Raw genomic sequence first — 17,103 nt, 5'->3', positions numbered from 1 at the left:
CTAAAATATAATGTTTTTCTTGTGTTTGGGTTTCCTGTTTTATTCTTTTGACCTCTGTGTGCTACGTTTGGATGAGCTACCAGCCTTCCTCAACCTGGGGCGCTCCAGATGTGTTGGACTACAACTCCCAGAATGCCCCAGCCAGCTGGCTGGGGCATTCTGGGAGATGCAGTCCAACACATCTGGAGCGCCCCAGGTTGAGGAAGGCTGAGCTAGACTATGTGTTGCCCTCTTCCTCCGTACGTTTTTACAGAATGGGAAACGGCGGCTTTGAGACAGCAGCTGGACCGTGGCAAGTTCAGGATCCGAGTTCAAATCCCACACCTGAATCAAACAGGATTCTCCGCCGAACGCTGCACTTAGGGCGCGGTCCTATGCGTGGTTTAGACGGAGAAAAGTCCTATCGCTCCCAGCATAAAGCTGGGAATTGTAGGACTTTTTTTTTTCTGCCTAAGCACACTTAGGACTGCACCGTTAATTTGTGCAGCCGGTGATATTGGTAGAGGCAGCAGGAGCAGCTTGGCCGAATCCTGCAAAAAGGTTGTTACCGCAGCTTTCTCCTGTTTGCCTTTGCGCCTGCACTTTTGGAGAAGTGGGGAGAAAGGGAGGCAGATATGTCTCAAAGGACTGCATCTAATTACCATAATTTGCATCTCTCGTTTCCAGAAATGTAACAGATGTCAAACTACGGTTGGCGGGGGGGTGGGATGGGGGGTGCGGGTCGGAAGGAAGGAAGGGACGTCTTCCACGTTATTCCCCAGGGGTCAATCAAGTGTGCCGTGCTGCAGTTCAGAGCGTCGCTCCACCGTGTCTGCGCTTGGCACCCCATTCATTTGGGGGAGTCTTCGACGGAACATTTTTCTGGGGTTTTCCTCGGCCTCTTCCTTTCGGGTTTATTTTTAGCCGGTAGGTCTCCGGACGAATCCCCGGCTAAAAGGATCGGGAAAATCCCTTTTCACGGGAAAGGTACCGGGCGGATGGAGAAGTCGTATGACCTTGTATAAGGTGCTTTTCTAGGTTTTTCCCACCCGTCCCAGTTCCGTTTCATGTGCTTATGCAAGCCCACCCATCTGGTTTGGGGAGATCCGAAAGTGCTGAAGAATTGGGTTGCCCCGCGAGTATCCTTTTCAGTGGCGACCCTTCTGTGCGGCTCGAGTCTCTGGCTATTCAGCCCGGCTTCCAGGGCGGTGGGGTTGGGGGTTAGACCTCTTCTGTCGCCCCCCCCCCTCCTGTCCCTGCTATTTGAAGAATAAGTCATCTCTCAGTCAAAGGAGGTTACAAACGCTCTTCCCGTCTGTACAACGGGGAATAAAGGACGAGGCTTGACGAGAACAGGTTCAGCGGTGGGGGTGGCGGCTGGGACCTTTGTCATGACTACGGGCTGGTGGCTGGGAATGTGTGTGGGGGGGTGACGGTTGGCCAGAGTTAGTGACCTCAGCAAATTGGAGCTTGGCCGTGGTCAGTATGATAAACGATCTCATTCTCTCGGGGGGGGGGGCAGTGGGTTTGGAGGGAGAAGGGAGGGCACGGTCAAAGGGAAAGTGCCCCACAGGGGAGGTGTGGGAGTGGCGGTTCAAGAGCCAGCCGAGACCGGCTTGGCGTGCGTCTTCATTACGCTGCCGTTCCGTTTTGAGTTGCCTGGCGGATTCTGTCTTTATGAATGGCTTCACCTTTCTCTCTTTCTGCTCACATCCTCCACTGCCACGTTTACGTTGGAGCCATAATGGCTGCCTCCAGTTGGGATTTCACGTGCCCCTTAAATTTGCTTGTAGTTTGGACGTGGCCCAGTGGGGAGCCGAACGCTAAGCCTGTGTATCAGGTTGACGCCCGTGCCACCAGGAATGGTTAATTTGAACAAAGTCTGCTTGCCCTGCAACACACCAGACGCAACAGCAGGAGGGCCTTGCTGGGCACCCTTCGTCGACAACTGATGGTGGCTGGTTGGCAGTGTTTATTTATGGGATCCTGGGAGTCCAACACAACTAGAGGTCACCTGGTTGGGGAAGGGTGCTTTAGACACAGCAACAGATTCAGCAACCAGCCCAGTAAGCCACGGCTCAGGGCCTCATATTATGAGGGCCCTCTAAATATGTTGGAGATAACCAAGATGCGTTCAAATGGAAACAGCTTTGGCTTAACTATGTTGGAAAGTCTGGGGTGACTTACAGCAGAGTTGCCTTATAGAGAGGAAGCGTGGCAACGCAGCATTTAGTATTGGAGGCCATAAGCGCAGTCTAGAGCCAGTTGAAAAGAAGTTCAAATTGACTTACTTTATTAGTGCTTTTATACCCATCTTCAGAGAAGGCTAGCTAGCACTGTTGAACTACAAGCGCCCCCTAATGCTGGGTGGCACCCTTTCATCATTATGGTATTTCATCAATAAATGAATGGTGTATTTCATCAATACACCTTTCCCCCTCTTTAGTCTTCGGGTACGGGGGCCTCTGAATCTTGACTTGGGTTAGGGTCTCAGCATATCTTAATCTGCCCCTGTTTAGACAACTCCTCTCCCATAAGCTCATAGGTTCCTGTCAGGCAATTTTGATTTTGTTTTTTAAATGTTTTCCTTTAATTGACAAATATATCTACTTCTGCTTATCTAAGGTGTGTGGGGCGATAAATCCGCTCCTGCTTTCAGTCAGAACTGGTCAAAACTCAGGAGGAGCTATTCAAGGTGCACCTTGGCGAGCTCCGTCAGAGTTCTGACTGGTTCTGACTGAAACCTGGGGCGGAATCACCGCTCCGCTGACGTTGGAGCCACCAGCCTCCACTGCTATGACCTTATTTTGGGATGTCCCCATTTCACCTCCAGACTGATGAGCATGGGAACATCAGAGTCTGCCTTATACAGGGTCAGTCCCTTGGTCTATCTAGCCCAGTATTGTCAACTGACTGGCAGCTGCAGCTCTCCAGACTTCGAACCTGGGGCCTTCTGCATGCAAAACAGGGTCTCTCCTACTGTGCCATGGCCCCTCATAGAATCATGGAATAGCAGAGTTGGAAGGGGCCTACAAGGCCATCGAGTCCAACCCCTTGCTCATGACTCAACCTCCCATGACTCAACCCCCTCAGTTTGCTATTGGAAGGGATAGTCCTATATAATTGAATGAATTGTTTATTACGGTCAATTCAGAATTCTGTACAATGAAAGATTCAGATAGGAGTCTATGGAATAATTATGAGCTGCTTCTTGGACTGTGGCCCCTGATCTGGCCAATATGTGTTCACTGAGTGCCCACAATCAGCCTCGGCGTCCCCCTTGCCCCGCCCCTGAATTTCCAATACAGAGATAATATTACTGACCTACCTTACAGGGTGGATGTAAGGATTGCAAGAGAATTCGTGCGCAATGCTTTGAGGAGTCCGAAAGCGCCGTATAACCGCTAAGTACTTTGGTACAGCGACTGCTAATTGTTAGTATTATAAAAAGAACATTGAATGACCGAGACCCAGCCTAAAAAACTCCACGTTGGTAACTTGTCGCCTTCTTAAAACCCTTTAACAAATTTATTTTTCTCTCTCCCGCTGTGTCTCACCTCTCCAGCAGGAAATGAACTGATGGTATCGCCATCTGAAGAAATTGTTTTCGGTGCTCTCAGTCAAATTGATACTTTAAAAAGCCAAGCAACCTGCTGTTCCCTCTCCCCGCACCCCAATGATTCTCTCGACACACACAATGCGCGTCCTCCTCGTCAATCTCCTAAAAAAAAGATAAAGTATGGGTTTTAATGAGGGTTAGGGGAAAAGGGAAAGGCGATTGCAGCTGTCCAGAAAATGAGCGACAAAGAAGTCTGTTTAACTGGACCAACCTGAAGAAGGAATAGCAGGTTTGCACACTCTAGATTTGCACAATGAGCAGAACGGAAGATAGACCGACGTTGCGGTTCAAAGCGATAGGGCCAGAAGGTTGCGTTTTGCTATCGTCTTGGTTTTTGAAAATCCAACTCTTGCATCTCCACCACGAAGCGGCTTGGTGGTGTGGTGTGCAGGGAAGAAGGGGTGGATGTGTGCTTCGCCCTTTCCCCAACTGCCGCTTTCCCCACTGCCCTTCCTCCCGTCTCCCAGGCTGGGGATCTGGATACGCGTTGGGCAGGGGAAGCATGTGCCCAGAACCCCAGGTGGGGCAGACGGAACACCTGGGCGGGTTGCAAAGGCGAACTGTCAGCTGGAAAGAGATGCTTGACCCTTCTCCACCCACTGTTTCTCCCCTCCTAATGCCACTTAGCAACGGAAACAGTATGCTAGGAGGGTCCAAGTGCAAAGTGGAGCCTGCCCATCTTCATCCCAGACCCTCCTCCGAGTGTCTCCTCCAAGGCAGGTTCGAAGTTTGACAACAAGGGAAAGTAGCCGTCCAACTAGGGAAAGACCCTTCTCTGTTATGACGCCCCATTTGTAGAAACTCTCCCTGTGGACTCGAGAGCGGCGTCAATCAGAATCCAATATAAGCTTCTCCTGTTGACTTTCAATGCTTGTCACAGTCTATCCCAGTGGTTCCCAAACTTTTTCAGGTAACCACCCCCTTGGTTCCACAAACTCATGCCCAGTGCCCCCTACCCTACACTATAAAAATCATTATTCAGAATAGCAGTTTTCAATGACCCACTAAGGAAGACAATAACAATAAAATTCAAAACAGTAACAATTAATTGAATATTTATTCTAAATCCGAAGCACCCGCCACAGGCTTGCCGAGGGAGGGAGGGAAAAGAGAGCGAACGCCTCTGTTTTGCAGCCGGCGTGGCAGGGCACACCAAGCAGGGTCTGTCTCTTCATTAGCGTTTTGGTGCTTTTGAAACATTTCAATTCACCGTTAAAAGGACTCTTCTTAAATGGTACTAATCCATGTGTGGATTCTTCCCCTAGATGGCTTGGGACCAAACTACCTTCTCCCATAAAAATGTCCCTGGGTTTTAAGACCTTCTGGAGAGGCGCTTCTCGGAAAAGACCACCTTGAGCGCCCCCTTGCCTCTTAACGCCCCCCCCATGCAATCCCACCGCCCCCAAGGGGGCGGTACCACTCACTTTGGGAACCACTGGTCTAGCCCCTTCCAATCTTTCTTCTCTCATCTCACACTATTGCCTTGCTCGTGTGCTTCGCTCCTCGAATGCCCCGTTTCTGACCCGCCCAAGGGTCTCCACTTCCCTCGCTCGGCTTTGTCCATTTTCTCTCGCTGCCCCTTAGGCCTGGAACTCTCTTCCAGAACATTTGCGAACCACGAGTTCAATCACAGTTTTTAAAGCTCAGCTCAAAACTTTTCTTTTTTCTAAAGCTTTTAGAACTTGGTTTTGACCTTACTTTTATACTGTTAGTTTTATTGTCCCCTGTGCCTGTTTGGGTGCCTTTTCTTCCCTTTCTTACTGTTTTATGATGATTTATTAGAATGTAAGCCTATGTGGCAGGGTGTTGCAGTTTTATTCTTTTATGATGTACAGCACCAAATACATTGATGATGCTATATATAATCATCATCAACTTGCAATCATTTTGGCGCTTGCCCAAACCGTTTCGGTTTGTCCAGGCGTTTTAAGCCAGTCGGTCTGTTTTATGCTCATTTCCTGCTGCCTCGCATTGTTTTATCATTGTATTTGTATTGTTTTTATTACATATGGATCGTTCGGTGGCCCTGCTTTCGTTTGATGAAGGGGCTGCTTATAGATACCCAAATAAACAATAAATAAATGCGCTTCCGCTCCCGGCAACATTACGGCGGTACTCGCCCTCGTTTGCTCATCCGCTGGAGCCTTCACCAGGGAGAGCTATGTTCTTGCTTCAAACGAGCAAAAGACGTATTAGGGCTCTGCCGGTTGAAATGACAACCCATTTGAAGTTTCTCCTTTCCTTTCCCGCCGCCTTCTGTTTTTCAGGGGACGTTCGCAGCTTGCTGGTGTGGATTAAAGAGAACCTGTTGAAAGAGAGGCCGGAATTGTTTGTGCAAGGAGACTCTGTGTGAGTAAAGCAATCGTCCCGCTATGGCGGTGTCTGGGATCCTTCTGGGAGGGCCGCAGCCAGTAGCCTTCTCCCATCGCTCCTTCACCCCACCACAGCCAGCCCTAGGATAAACAGCACCCTGAGCGAATGCCATCGGCTTTGCAGATCCACCCAGAGGGTTTATGGGGCCTATTGCAGGTGTGATGTTGAGGGCCTTGTTGCTACTCCCAAAACTGGGGTCTGATGGGTTACACCTTCGATGATCGTAAGCCCCCAAACTCAGAGGCTTATGACCATCTCTTCTCCATCCTCCCAGAGTGCAGGACACGGAATAACGGGCTCAAGTGACAGGAAGCCAGATTCCGGCTGGACATCAGGAAAAACTTCCTGACTGTTAGAGCAGTACGACAATGGAACCAGTGACCTAGGGAGGTTGTGGGCTCTCCCACACTAGAGGCCTTCAAGAGGCAGCTGGACAGCCATCGGTCAGGGATGCTCTAGGTTGGATTCCTGCATTGAGCAGGGGGTTGGACTCGATGTGTGGGAGGAGCACAGAGGCGATCGGCCTGCATTTTCGCTGGATGGGCGATTTTGCCTGTCTAGCTGGAGCTCTGTGGAGTGGGAGGGAAAAAAACTGGGGTGGCTGGAGGATTCTTCATATGCCGGCTGCCCCGGTCTCCTCCCCTCACTGCCCACAGAACTGCCGCCTTTTCCCTCCTGTCCGAATTTGTGTTTGCAAGCTCATAGAGTCAGCCAGGTTCTCTCCATGCCAGCCTGGGATCCAGGGATCTGAAAAATCTTACGTCTCCCCCCCCCCCCCTGCTTCAGACACTGTGTAAGGGCCATAAGATTGCTCCCTAAATTTCCTTAGACAACCCCCCAAAAAAACTTCTAGTATGGTGAGAGAGGGAGAAAAGCCTCCCTTCCCTCTCACCACTACACACACACACACACACACACACACCATGCATAATTTGATAAACTTCCATCTCTCTCTCTCTCTCTCTCTCTCTCTCTCTCTCTCTCTCTCTCTCTCTCACACACACACACACACACACACACACACCCCATGCATAATTTGATAAACTTCCATCTCTCTCTCTCTCTCTCTCTCTCTCTCTCTCTCACACACACACACACACACACACACACACACACACACCATGCATAATTTGATAAACTTCCATCTATCTCTCTCTCTCTCTCTCTCTCTCTCACACACACACACACACACACACACACACACACACACACACACAGAGTCAGTGATTCTTTTGTCTCCGCCTCCCGCCTCGCTGTGTTGATGCAGACCCAGCTGGCCTGCTTGATTTTGCTCTGAATCATCTTCTCCAAGAACCGGTGACTTGCAGAGCCTTCTTGTAAATGTTCCCCTTTTTCTTTCTTTTTCTAAGCGAAACCTTTCATCGTTCAGAAGCCCGGAGCCCTCCTCTGCAGCGGGGGCGGCGTTTTTAACATTCGTCACTGTTCCGCATGAGCCGGAGCGTGCGCCGAGTCCCCCGGCCGTGGGAGAGGCGCTGGCGGGACTTCGCCAGCGTTCAAAGCCGGGGGAATCCCTCTGCCTCTGATCCAAGGCTTGGAGGTGACCGCAGGGGCTTGCTTTAGCCGCGTTGGCTTGCCAGCACTCAGTTTGTGGGGCTCAGCTTTCATTTACAGGACTGGGCTGTCTTAGGAACATGATCTGCCGTGTGAGTCAGCCGATGGGTCTATCTAAGCCAGTATTGTCATCACTGACTGGCAGCAACGGCTCTCCAGGGTTTCATGTAGGGTTTTTTCCAGCTAAATATAAAATAGGATTCCAGTCCACATGGTTCTAAATAGCTGGATTAACTAGGAACATAGGCAGCTGCCTTAAACTGAGCCAGCCCATGGGTCTATCTGTCTGCCAGTATTGTCATCACTGACTGGCAGCAACAGCTCTCCAAGGTCTCAGGTAGGGTTTTTTCCAGCTAAATATAAAATAGGATTCCAGTCCACATGGTTCTAAATTGCTGGATTAACTAGGAACATAGGCAGCTGCCTTAAACTGAGTCAGCCCATGGGTCTATCTGTCTGCCAGTATTGTCATCACTGACTGGCAGCAACGGCTCTCCAGGGTTTCAGGCGGGATTCTTTCCTTGCCCTTCCTGGAGAAGCTGGGGATCAAACCTGGGGCCTTCTGTATGCAAAGCAGGGGCTCTACCGCTGTGCCACAGTTCACCCATAAATCAAGCCCTGGCTGGCTATCTTAACAAATCTGCTTTTAACATTTTGATCCTGCCTTTTTGCCAAGGAGTACAGGATCATTTAGCTGGTTCTCTCTCCTCCCTCCCTTGTCGTCACAGAAACCCTGTGAGGTAGTCTGGGCAGAGCAAGGAAGTGTGTGTGTGTGTGTGTGTGTGTGTGTGTGTGTGTGTACACCCATATATTTATGGGTGTGAGTGAGAACTGACTGGTGCAAGGTTGACCTAATGAGGGTCTCTTTTCTGAGTCAGGACTCAAATTCAGGATCTTCCTGGTTTTAATGCGTTTTGGCAGAAGACCAACAGCATTCAATCAATGGGTGTTCCCTTCTTTCCCACCCAAATTGGCCCATGTTAATTGCAATTTGGATTTCTTTTATCCCTGGAGAGACGAAGACTCTGTGAAGCAGAAGTCTGGAACTCCTCTCTAGGGAGGAAACATAATCCTGCGATGAGAACCAATGGATCTCCTTCAATGATTGAATATGTGGGGGATCCCTAGCTTGGCACTAGATCACAAGCTGAATATGAGCCAGCACTGTGATGCAGCTGCAAAAAAGGCTAAGGCGATCTTAGGTTGCATTAAATAGAACTGTTGCAAGAAGTAATCGTTCAACTTTGTTTTGTGCTAGTCAGACCATATCTGCATTCAGTTCTGCCTGTTGCACTTTAAGTAGGATGTGGGAAACTTGGAATGGGTTTAAAGGAGGAGGATGAAGATGGCTGCGGGTATGGAAAACCAGGCCTATGAGCGAGGGTTGAAGGGACTGGTATAGTCAACTTAGAGGAGAGAAGGCTGAAGGCCTCTTCCAATCCCTGAAGGGCAGAATGAGATCTAATGGGCTTGTTACAGGAGGTTAAATTTTGGTCAGACGTTAGGAGAAAAGTCTTTGGCGGTTGGACTTGGTTCACCCAACACGCTAACCCATCCAGTGTGGGTTGTTGTTGAACCGTGGGTTATCACGTTGTCTGAACGCAGCGCTTTTTCCATGGTGTTGCTCGTTCACTGTGCAAAGTGGGTTGTTAACCACCCTGACCAACCCAACCACAAGCCACGGGATCTCAAAGCGGCTCGTTCGAGAAAAATAATCCACACTGCAAAGTTAACAAGCCACCCTGTGGAAAATGTGTTGCATTTAGGCAACATGTTAACCCACCTTGTGGACAATGTGCTGTGTTCAGACAACATGATAACCCAGGGTGGGTTAGTGTGTTGTGTGATCCCAGCCTTGGAGTAGTTTGACAGTGGAACCAATGGCCCAGAGCAGGTGTGGGCAGGAACTACATCTCCAGATGTTTTGGACTTCAACTCCCAGCATTCCTGGTCATTGGCCATGCTGGCAGTGTCTTCTGGGAGTTGAAGTCCAAAGCATCTGGAGATCTACCTTCTGCCCACACCTTCTGACCTAGAGACGTGGGTAGGCTCTCCCTTGCAGGAGGAGATGAGTTAGTCCTGGATTTCCCGCACAGAACAGGGGGTGCGGTGACTAGATGGCCTCTAACCAACTCTACCCACAGCCTTCTAATCAGCTCTGTTAACAACTTCTCCGTATTCTTTCAGGCGGCCGGGAATCCTGGTGCTCATCAATGACACCGACTGGGAGTTAATGGTTTGTACGGCTCCTGCCATTTTGTGTTTGCCCAGTTTTGCGGGTCGTTCTTAGCAACCGTGTTGTGAATTCCCTCGCCCGACATTGCTTGAGAACATGGTTCACCCCTGAGCTTCGTGGAGCAGGGAAATGGTGCAAAACCGACTGGGGGTTAGGAGCTGGGAAATGGTATTTGCTAGGGACGGGAGACTTCTGGCCCTTTTCCAGCATCCTCCATTACGTCCTTCCTACTTTTCCGTTTGGTTCCCCAAAAATCAGCCAGGGTTCCCTCAACATTTTTGTACTTCTCGCCCCGCAAACCTACAGATACTTCCCTCGGTTGTGTGGACGGCGTCCTTTTGTCTACTTGGAGAACTGAGTTCCCTACACATATATAGGACGAAAGAGAAATGATCCCTTTTTTATTATTATTATTATTTTGCTTTTTCTTCCTTCAGGGGGAGCTGCATTATCAACTCCAAGACCAGGATAATGTGGTTTTCATCTCTACCTTACACGGAGGTTAGGCTGCTGGAAAAAACCACAAAACACAAAGATGAATAATACCGGGCCCAGATGTCACCTTCCTTCCTCGCTCTCTTCGCCGTCATCCAAGATGCTTCAAACCGGATCGGGTTTCTCATGAGTAGATCCCTTCTTAATAAATCCTGCCCTTTTGACGCTCGGCTCCTCCCACCCTCTGGTTTGATTCTCGACTCTTTTGTCCGGGACGGGGGTCAGAAGGATTCCTACATTTGGTCACTCTCTTCCCCGCTCCGGGAGACGCATAGCATGGAACAAATGACTGAAACTGAGCTGCTTTGAGCGTCGTATCGGCTGCGGCTGAGCAGGGCCCGGGCTTGTTTCTTGTCATGCACCTGATTAAGTCTCTCTTTGCTCTCCGGCAGCAGCCGCAGGAGTGCGTTCAAAGCAGGGGATATCCCTTCCCCTCGGATCTGATCGCGGCCGGTTTCGCAGTCATTAACGGAAGGACTGCAATTGTCTCCTTTGCCGCTTCAACCCATCCGCGCTTGATTTGCCGGGCATGGATTTCCAATTATGTGGCTGAGCTGAACTCTCTTGAAAAGAAGCCGGTCTGGGGCCCACTCACAAACGAGGACTTTGAATTTGTGGCCACGAAGGACTCTTTCACCTGCCTTTCTGAGAAAAAATGGTTCTACGTCTTTTAGTTTCATAAGGCGCTGCCCGGCCCTTTTCTCTTACTGGCGTGTGGATGTGTGTGTGTGGATGTGTGTGTGTTTAATTTTACTTTTGAAATCCTCTGCTCTGCACAAAGGCATGCTCTGTTGAAAATCGTTTTGCAGAACCAGTAGGTGTGGATGGGAAGAATTGGGTCTATTAGAGGGAAATACACACTCTCTCATGGGACAGTAAAGCCAGGCTTTTGACGAAACCAGCTCTTGCTAGCGTGGGGGGTGCACTCACTCCTGCGTGGCTCTTTTCACTTAATGCAAGCAGCTAAATAACCCATCTGGCCTGTGAATAGATTTTGGAACTGGGAGGCCTGGATTCAGTGGAGGCTGGTGGCTCTGATGTCAGTGGGGCGGTGAATCCACTCTGGGTTTCCATCAGAAGCAGTCAGAACTCTAAAGGAGCTCTGACTCCTTTAGAATTCTGACTGGTTCTGTTGGAAACCCGGAGCGGATTCACCACCCCACTGACTCCGGAGCCCTTTGGAGAGCTGCTTTAGAGTTCTGACTGGTTCTGTTGGAAACCCGCAGTGGATTCACCGCCCCACTGACTCCGGAGCCCTTTGGAGAGCTGCTTTAGAGTTCTGACTGGTTCTGTTGGAAACCTGCAGTGGATTCACCACCCCACTGACTCCGGAGCCCTTTGGAGAGCTGCTTTAGAGTTCTGACTGGTTCCGACAGAAACCCGGAGTGGATTCACCGCCCCACTGACTCCGGAGCCCTTTGGAGAGCTGCTTTAGAGTTCTGACTGGTTCCGACAGAAACCCAGAGTGGATTCACCGCCCCACTGACTCCGGAGCCCTTTGGAGAGCTGCTTTAGAGTTCTGACTGGTTCCGTCAGAAAGCCGGAGCGGATTCACCGCCCCGCTGACATTGGAGCCACCGGCCTCCACTGCCTGGGTTCCAGTTCTGTCTCAGTCATGCACTTAACTGGGTGGCCTTGAGCATCTTGCTCCCTATGTCAGTCTCAATTCAGCATATGTGAAATGGGATTTGTAATGGCCTCACTTCCCCCTTCCCTTGGCCCCTCCTCCTTCCCTTGGCCCCTCCCCTTTCGCTGCCCACCAATTGGTGCTCTCCCAGCATTTGTGCGGTTCCTCCCACCCCATTCTAAAAGATTGAAATGCCTCTCTGAAAGTGTCCTTATTGGCGCAAAGAGCTTGAAGCTACAATATGTTGGTGTGTTAGCCCCACCCCCTTGCCTTTGGCTCCGCCCATCATGTGACCACTGAGAACTTCTCTGAAAGTGAATTCAGCCCTGGGGCTGATACTGTTTCCCAATCCTTGTCATAATGTGTAGTGATCTGGCTTGGAAGGGTTACTGGGTTCTCTGTAGGCCCTGCGTGATTTGCAGTGTACTTCCAGGTGGTCCATGAGACCGTGCTGGAAATGCTCAAGAGCCAGAGATTTCTTTCACAATCGTAAGAGCAGCCTTCTTGGATCAGACCCAAGGCCTCTCTAACCCAGCAGACTGTTCCCGCAGTGGCCAAACTGATGCCCAGATGGGAAGCCCACAAGCCCAACGGGAGCGCAACAGCACCCGCCTTTTTGAAGTTTCTCCTGCTGCTGAAGAGGCAAGCCACTTTTCCGTTGAAAGTTCAGACAGAAAAGTGGCTTGCTTCTTCCGCAATTCAAGCGATGGCAATGGAACTTCGGAGAAGACCCGCACTGTGGCATGCCACAATGTAAGAAAATGTAGCCCCCGACGAACTTTGTAAGCCAGATTTTTTAGTCCCAAATAAAACAAAATTACCGACTTGTGTGGATGGTTCATTTGAAAAGGCCGTAGCGCGTAGCCCGTTGGTTTTCTTCTCTGCCTTCTCTAACATGAATTTAGCTGTTTGGGCAGGCATAGCACTTTTATAGAATCACAGAATCGTAGAGTTGGAAGGGGCCTATAAGGCCATCGAGTCCAACCCCCTGCTCAATGCAGGAATCCACCTTAAAGCATCCTTGACCCATGGCTGTCCAGCTGCATCTTGAAGGCCTCTAGGGTGGGAGAGCCCACCACCTCCTGAGGTCATTAGTTCCATTGTTGTACTGCTCTAACAGGAAGTTTTTCCTGATGTCCAGCCGGAATCTGGCTTCCTGTCACTTGAGCCCATTAGTCCGTACAGTCAGAATGAATGGGAAGTAGCATCAAGCAGAAAGACATGGGAAGCCAATTCACGCCTAGTTTATGAACTTCTCCAGGGCATTTGGCTGACTCTTGTTGGACAAAATGTTGACCATGTGGTCTTGTCTGACCAGTTGCCCAGCCAGGCAATTACTTACAGACCCTGCAGTCTTTAAGTAGGGACATGATACAGTTACAGGAAATTCACAAGCAAGACCAGCCTACTAGTGGGAAGAGGAGGTAGATATAATTCTTTTAACTTCAACTGGGACATTTGTTTAAATGGGGGGGGGGCACAGGAGTGTTTGTAAATTTTAAAAGGATGATGCATCCCTTTCCCCCCTTTTAGCAATTCCAGTTATCTGTTTTCTCTGTGCCATCGTGGTTCACTTTCAGCTTTAAACCAATTCCATTTTTGTGGGGAAGGTGGGGGCTTCTGAGTACCTGAAATCGCTTTGATGGTTTCAGACAGAAGTGGAGTCTTGGAACTGAGGGGTCCCTGCGTGCCCTTCCGTTTTTGCCATTTTGCCCATTATCTCGGGAGGGTTCTCCAACCTCAGTGCCCTCCAGCCGTTCTGGACTACAATTCCCATCACTCTTGACCACGGGCCACGTTGGCTGGGAGGATGGTCCTATTCATCTGGTTGGGTGAGGCTGTAGTAGGTTGATGGAGAAAGTGTATCCCTTCCAAAGAAAACTGCTACTGGAGTTCAGGGAAGTGATTTTGATGCCTGGGCTTAGCGCTAGACCCATGTGCAGAGTGCTTTTCGCTTTCCCCCAAGTAATCGTAACCAGTTTATAGATCTGGAGCTAGGGGTATGAGCTTCTAGGCTAGATGATGTGGTTTTGGCTGTGCCCCTTGCGCCTGGAACTGCTTCCCTGCTTTCTGACGCTCCGTCAAACACCTTTTTTTGGCAAGACCTCCGAGTCCACATCTCTTACTGAAGCCAAACCAAGTATTCGGGAGCTGAACTGGGCGCAGATTTCCCACCTGTTCCCTCCAGCTCCCTCGCCGGTGTCGAATTTTGGATTGTAACCTCCTTGGGGCAGGGAACTCTCCACTTCTACTTTGTAAACAAAGCATCGTGCGCACTGCTGTGACGATGTAAATAAATAGCTTCAATAAAAGGTAAGCCCTGACCTCTCCAATTAGTTACCTAAAGACTTCAGCCCCTAGTTATATACACACAGCAACAGTGGAAAAGTCAACGGAACAAATTCACAATGATTAGAATTAGCATTTTTTTAAATACCCATTTCCGAGTTTTATTATGTTTTTATAAGGCACTATATACATTCAGTAAAGAAAAAAACAAACAAAACCCAACCATTATGTTGCCAATAAGGGGAAAAAACCGTTCAGTGACCTAGGATTTGTAGCTTGAAGCAACCAAAGCAAATTTGCAAGGAGCCCGGCTCTTGTCTTATGCTGTGGATTGCACATTTTAAATTGGTAGAGCAGAACCGCAAGACGATCTAGCTTGTAGTCTCTTCATACATTTTTTTAATTGAACCATTTTTCAATTGTTGCTTTGCAAAGGAAGGATGTGATTCTGGATTGTTTCTAACCAGCTCAAATTACGGGGTGGGCGGGGTACGGCATTGCTTCCAGTAGATAAAGGGTCTGGAGAAGATTGTGCTGTGTACAGTTTAATCTCACTGTGTTTTGCCTTGAGCACTAAATTTCTAAAAAGAAAACAGTACTGGGGTTTAAGCCTGCCTAAAAAATGTACCTTTGTGGGTTTGTACCCTCTCATCCAAGCTGTGACCTGAACAGGGCCCATTCTCCATGTGGCTTACAAAAAGCAAGCATAAAAACAATTTAAATACAAGGTAAAACCATAAAGCAACGGAAAATATGACGACAAAACCAGGTTCACAACACCCCAAAACTAAATATGCCTTCTTTCTCGTCTGCTGCTGCCTTTGATAGGGTGCTGTCAAAAATATATCTTAAATTCTGAAAGGGAAAAGTGGTTTCGTGGTTAGCGTCTGAAGCCAGGAGTGGAGATAGCCAGGTTCAAATTCAGCGTTATTTAATTAAATTGTTTCTGCTTTTAATATGTACGTGACCCCATAGGCGGCCTTTATGGGGGAAATCCCTCTCAAGGCGGCTTCCGATAACCAATGAAAATATAAAGCATTCCAAAACAGAAGTAATAAAAAGAACCAGCAGATTAAAGCTAAAATCGCCACCCTAATACAGATATTACAATCCAATAGCAATTGCAGCTAAAAATCCATTCATCAGCCCGGTAAAACCAAAGTAGAAGAGTAAGTAGCTTATTACGGTCACAAGACCAACAAAGTAAGATAGCATTGTGAATACAGTGATATAAAAGCAATAATAGTTTATAAAAAAATAAAATTGAATAAGTAGGAGAAGGCCATTGAAACGAACATGTGTTTTAAGGCTCACTAAAGGCCTGCATTGACAAGGCATGTGATGCACGTCAGACATAGGATCACTGCAAAAAAAGCCTTTCCTTTGACACCGCCAACTTTACTGTTCAAGTGCAGGAAGACTGATACAGGTTATTTTAGTGTTATAATGAGCTGTGTTTATATGTGGAAAGGTTGGATAAAAATATTTTAAATGAAGTCCCTAGTAAGCCATGATGCAATAACGTTGGGCCAAGCGCAGTATCTCTGAGCCTAAACTACCTCGTAAGGTTGTTGTGTAGAAACAGGAGTTGAATGCCCAGAACGTCTTGGAAGAAAGGTGTGTTGTGGCGGCAGGTTGGGGGAAGGAAATATAATAAATAAAATAACCGGGCAAAGGAAGTTAAAATTGTGGTGTTCTAGATTAATATGTTCGAGAAGTCATGCCTCACAATTTCTACTTGAACTGTTCACAGTAGAATTTCAGGCCCTTCCTTTAAAGCAGCCTTCCTCAACCTGGGGCGCTCCAGATGTGTTGGACTGCATCTCCCAGAATGCCCCAGCCAGAGCATTCAGCCATGGAAACCCATTGGGTGACTTTGGGCCAGTCGCAGACTCTCAGCCCAGCCTACTTCACAGGGTTGTTGTGAGGCTAAAGTGGGGAGGAGGAGGATTATGTATGCTGCTTTGGGTTCCTTGGAGGAAAAAAGGTGGGATATAAATAAATAATAAATAGAATTTCTGGGATGCTTTGGACACAATCAGCAAGTTAGTGGAGCTGTTAGAAAAATATTCCAATTCCAAAGAAAAAGGACAAGACTTTAATCTTGCTGTTTGTGAGCATCTTGACAAACTGTTTCCCCCTAAGGTAATTTCCTGCAAGCAACTTCTGCCCTAGAGAGTGGTTTCTCTTGACTGCCTTGCTTTTCAAACTGATTTTTAGCGAGGACTGTACCACCTTGATTATTATACAAAAACAAGGCTGCGAAATGAACAAGTGGAAGATTTAAAGCAGATTTTTCCCATGCCCCAGAGGTGGGCAGCTTCTAGCCTTCTAAATGTTGTGACCTACAGCTCCCATCAGCCTAACTTAGCATAGCCAATGGTGAGGGATTATGGGAGATGTAGTCTGAAACATCTGGAGGGCCTGACATTACGCCCATTCCCCCGGAACCCATCAAAATAGTGCTATACAACTCCTTGCTCCTGGACTCTTTGGCTGGGTAAAATTTTAAGAGCGCAATCTTATGCATGTTTCGACAGGAAAAAAAGTCCTACAATTCCCAGCATTCGCTGGGAATTGTAGGACTTTTACCCCCTGTCGAAACATGCATAGGATTGCGCTCTCAAATAGAGAAGAATGCGTCTACCAGTAATTTATTAAAATGTTCATCATTGCAATCACTGACACAGAATGTAACTAGAACAAAAGCGATAAGATTGTGGCGAAAGAGCCTTCTAATAATTATATCTCTATTGCTACAGGCTTTGTTTTCAGTGAGATAAATAGGCAGATACGCACTGGCAAACCTGCTGCTTAAGGGATTTTGTGGCTATCTTCACTACAGTTCAATATTCGTGCTGGGGGAAAGTGGCAGCGTGGCCCGTGGCCAGGAAATTATTCGTTGTCCCTGCG

The 17,103-nt window shown here is 48.4% G+C and overlaps 1 protein-coding gene across 1 annotated transcript in view; it reads left to right on the top strand.

Annotated features, from left to right (window-relative positions):
* The window catches only part of URM1 (ubiquitin related modifier 1), a 30,231-nt gene extending 17,520 nt beyond the window's left edge, over positions 1-12,711 (top strand). Inside the window, exons 3-5 of the mRNA XM_063144758.1 lie at positions 5,866-5,947; positions 9,731-9,779; positions 10,217-12,711. Coding sequence (XP_063000828.1) covers positions 5,866-5,947; positions 9,731-9,779; positions 10,217-10,285 — 200 coding nt within the window. The 3' untranslated portion in view covers positions 10,286-12,711. The remainder of the gene's footprint in view (positions 1-5,865; positions 5,948-9,730; positions 9,780-10,216) is intronic.
* The last annotated feature ends 4,392 nt before the right edge of the window (positions 12,712-17,103 follow it).

This window comes from Elgaria multicarinata, chromosome 19 (genome assembly GCF_023053635.1).
Source record: "Elgaria multicarinata webbii isolate HBS135686 ecotype San Diego chromosome 19, rElgMul1.1.pri, whole genome shotgun sequence".
NCBI classification, from domain to species: Eukaryota; Metazoa; Chordata; class Lepidosauria; order Squamata; family Anguidae; genus Elgaria; species Elgaria multicarinata.
The sequence above is the reverse complement of the archived record's forward strand: the minus strand, read 5'-3'. Positions and strand labels throughout refer to the sequence as shown.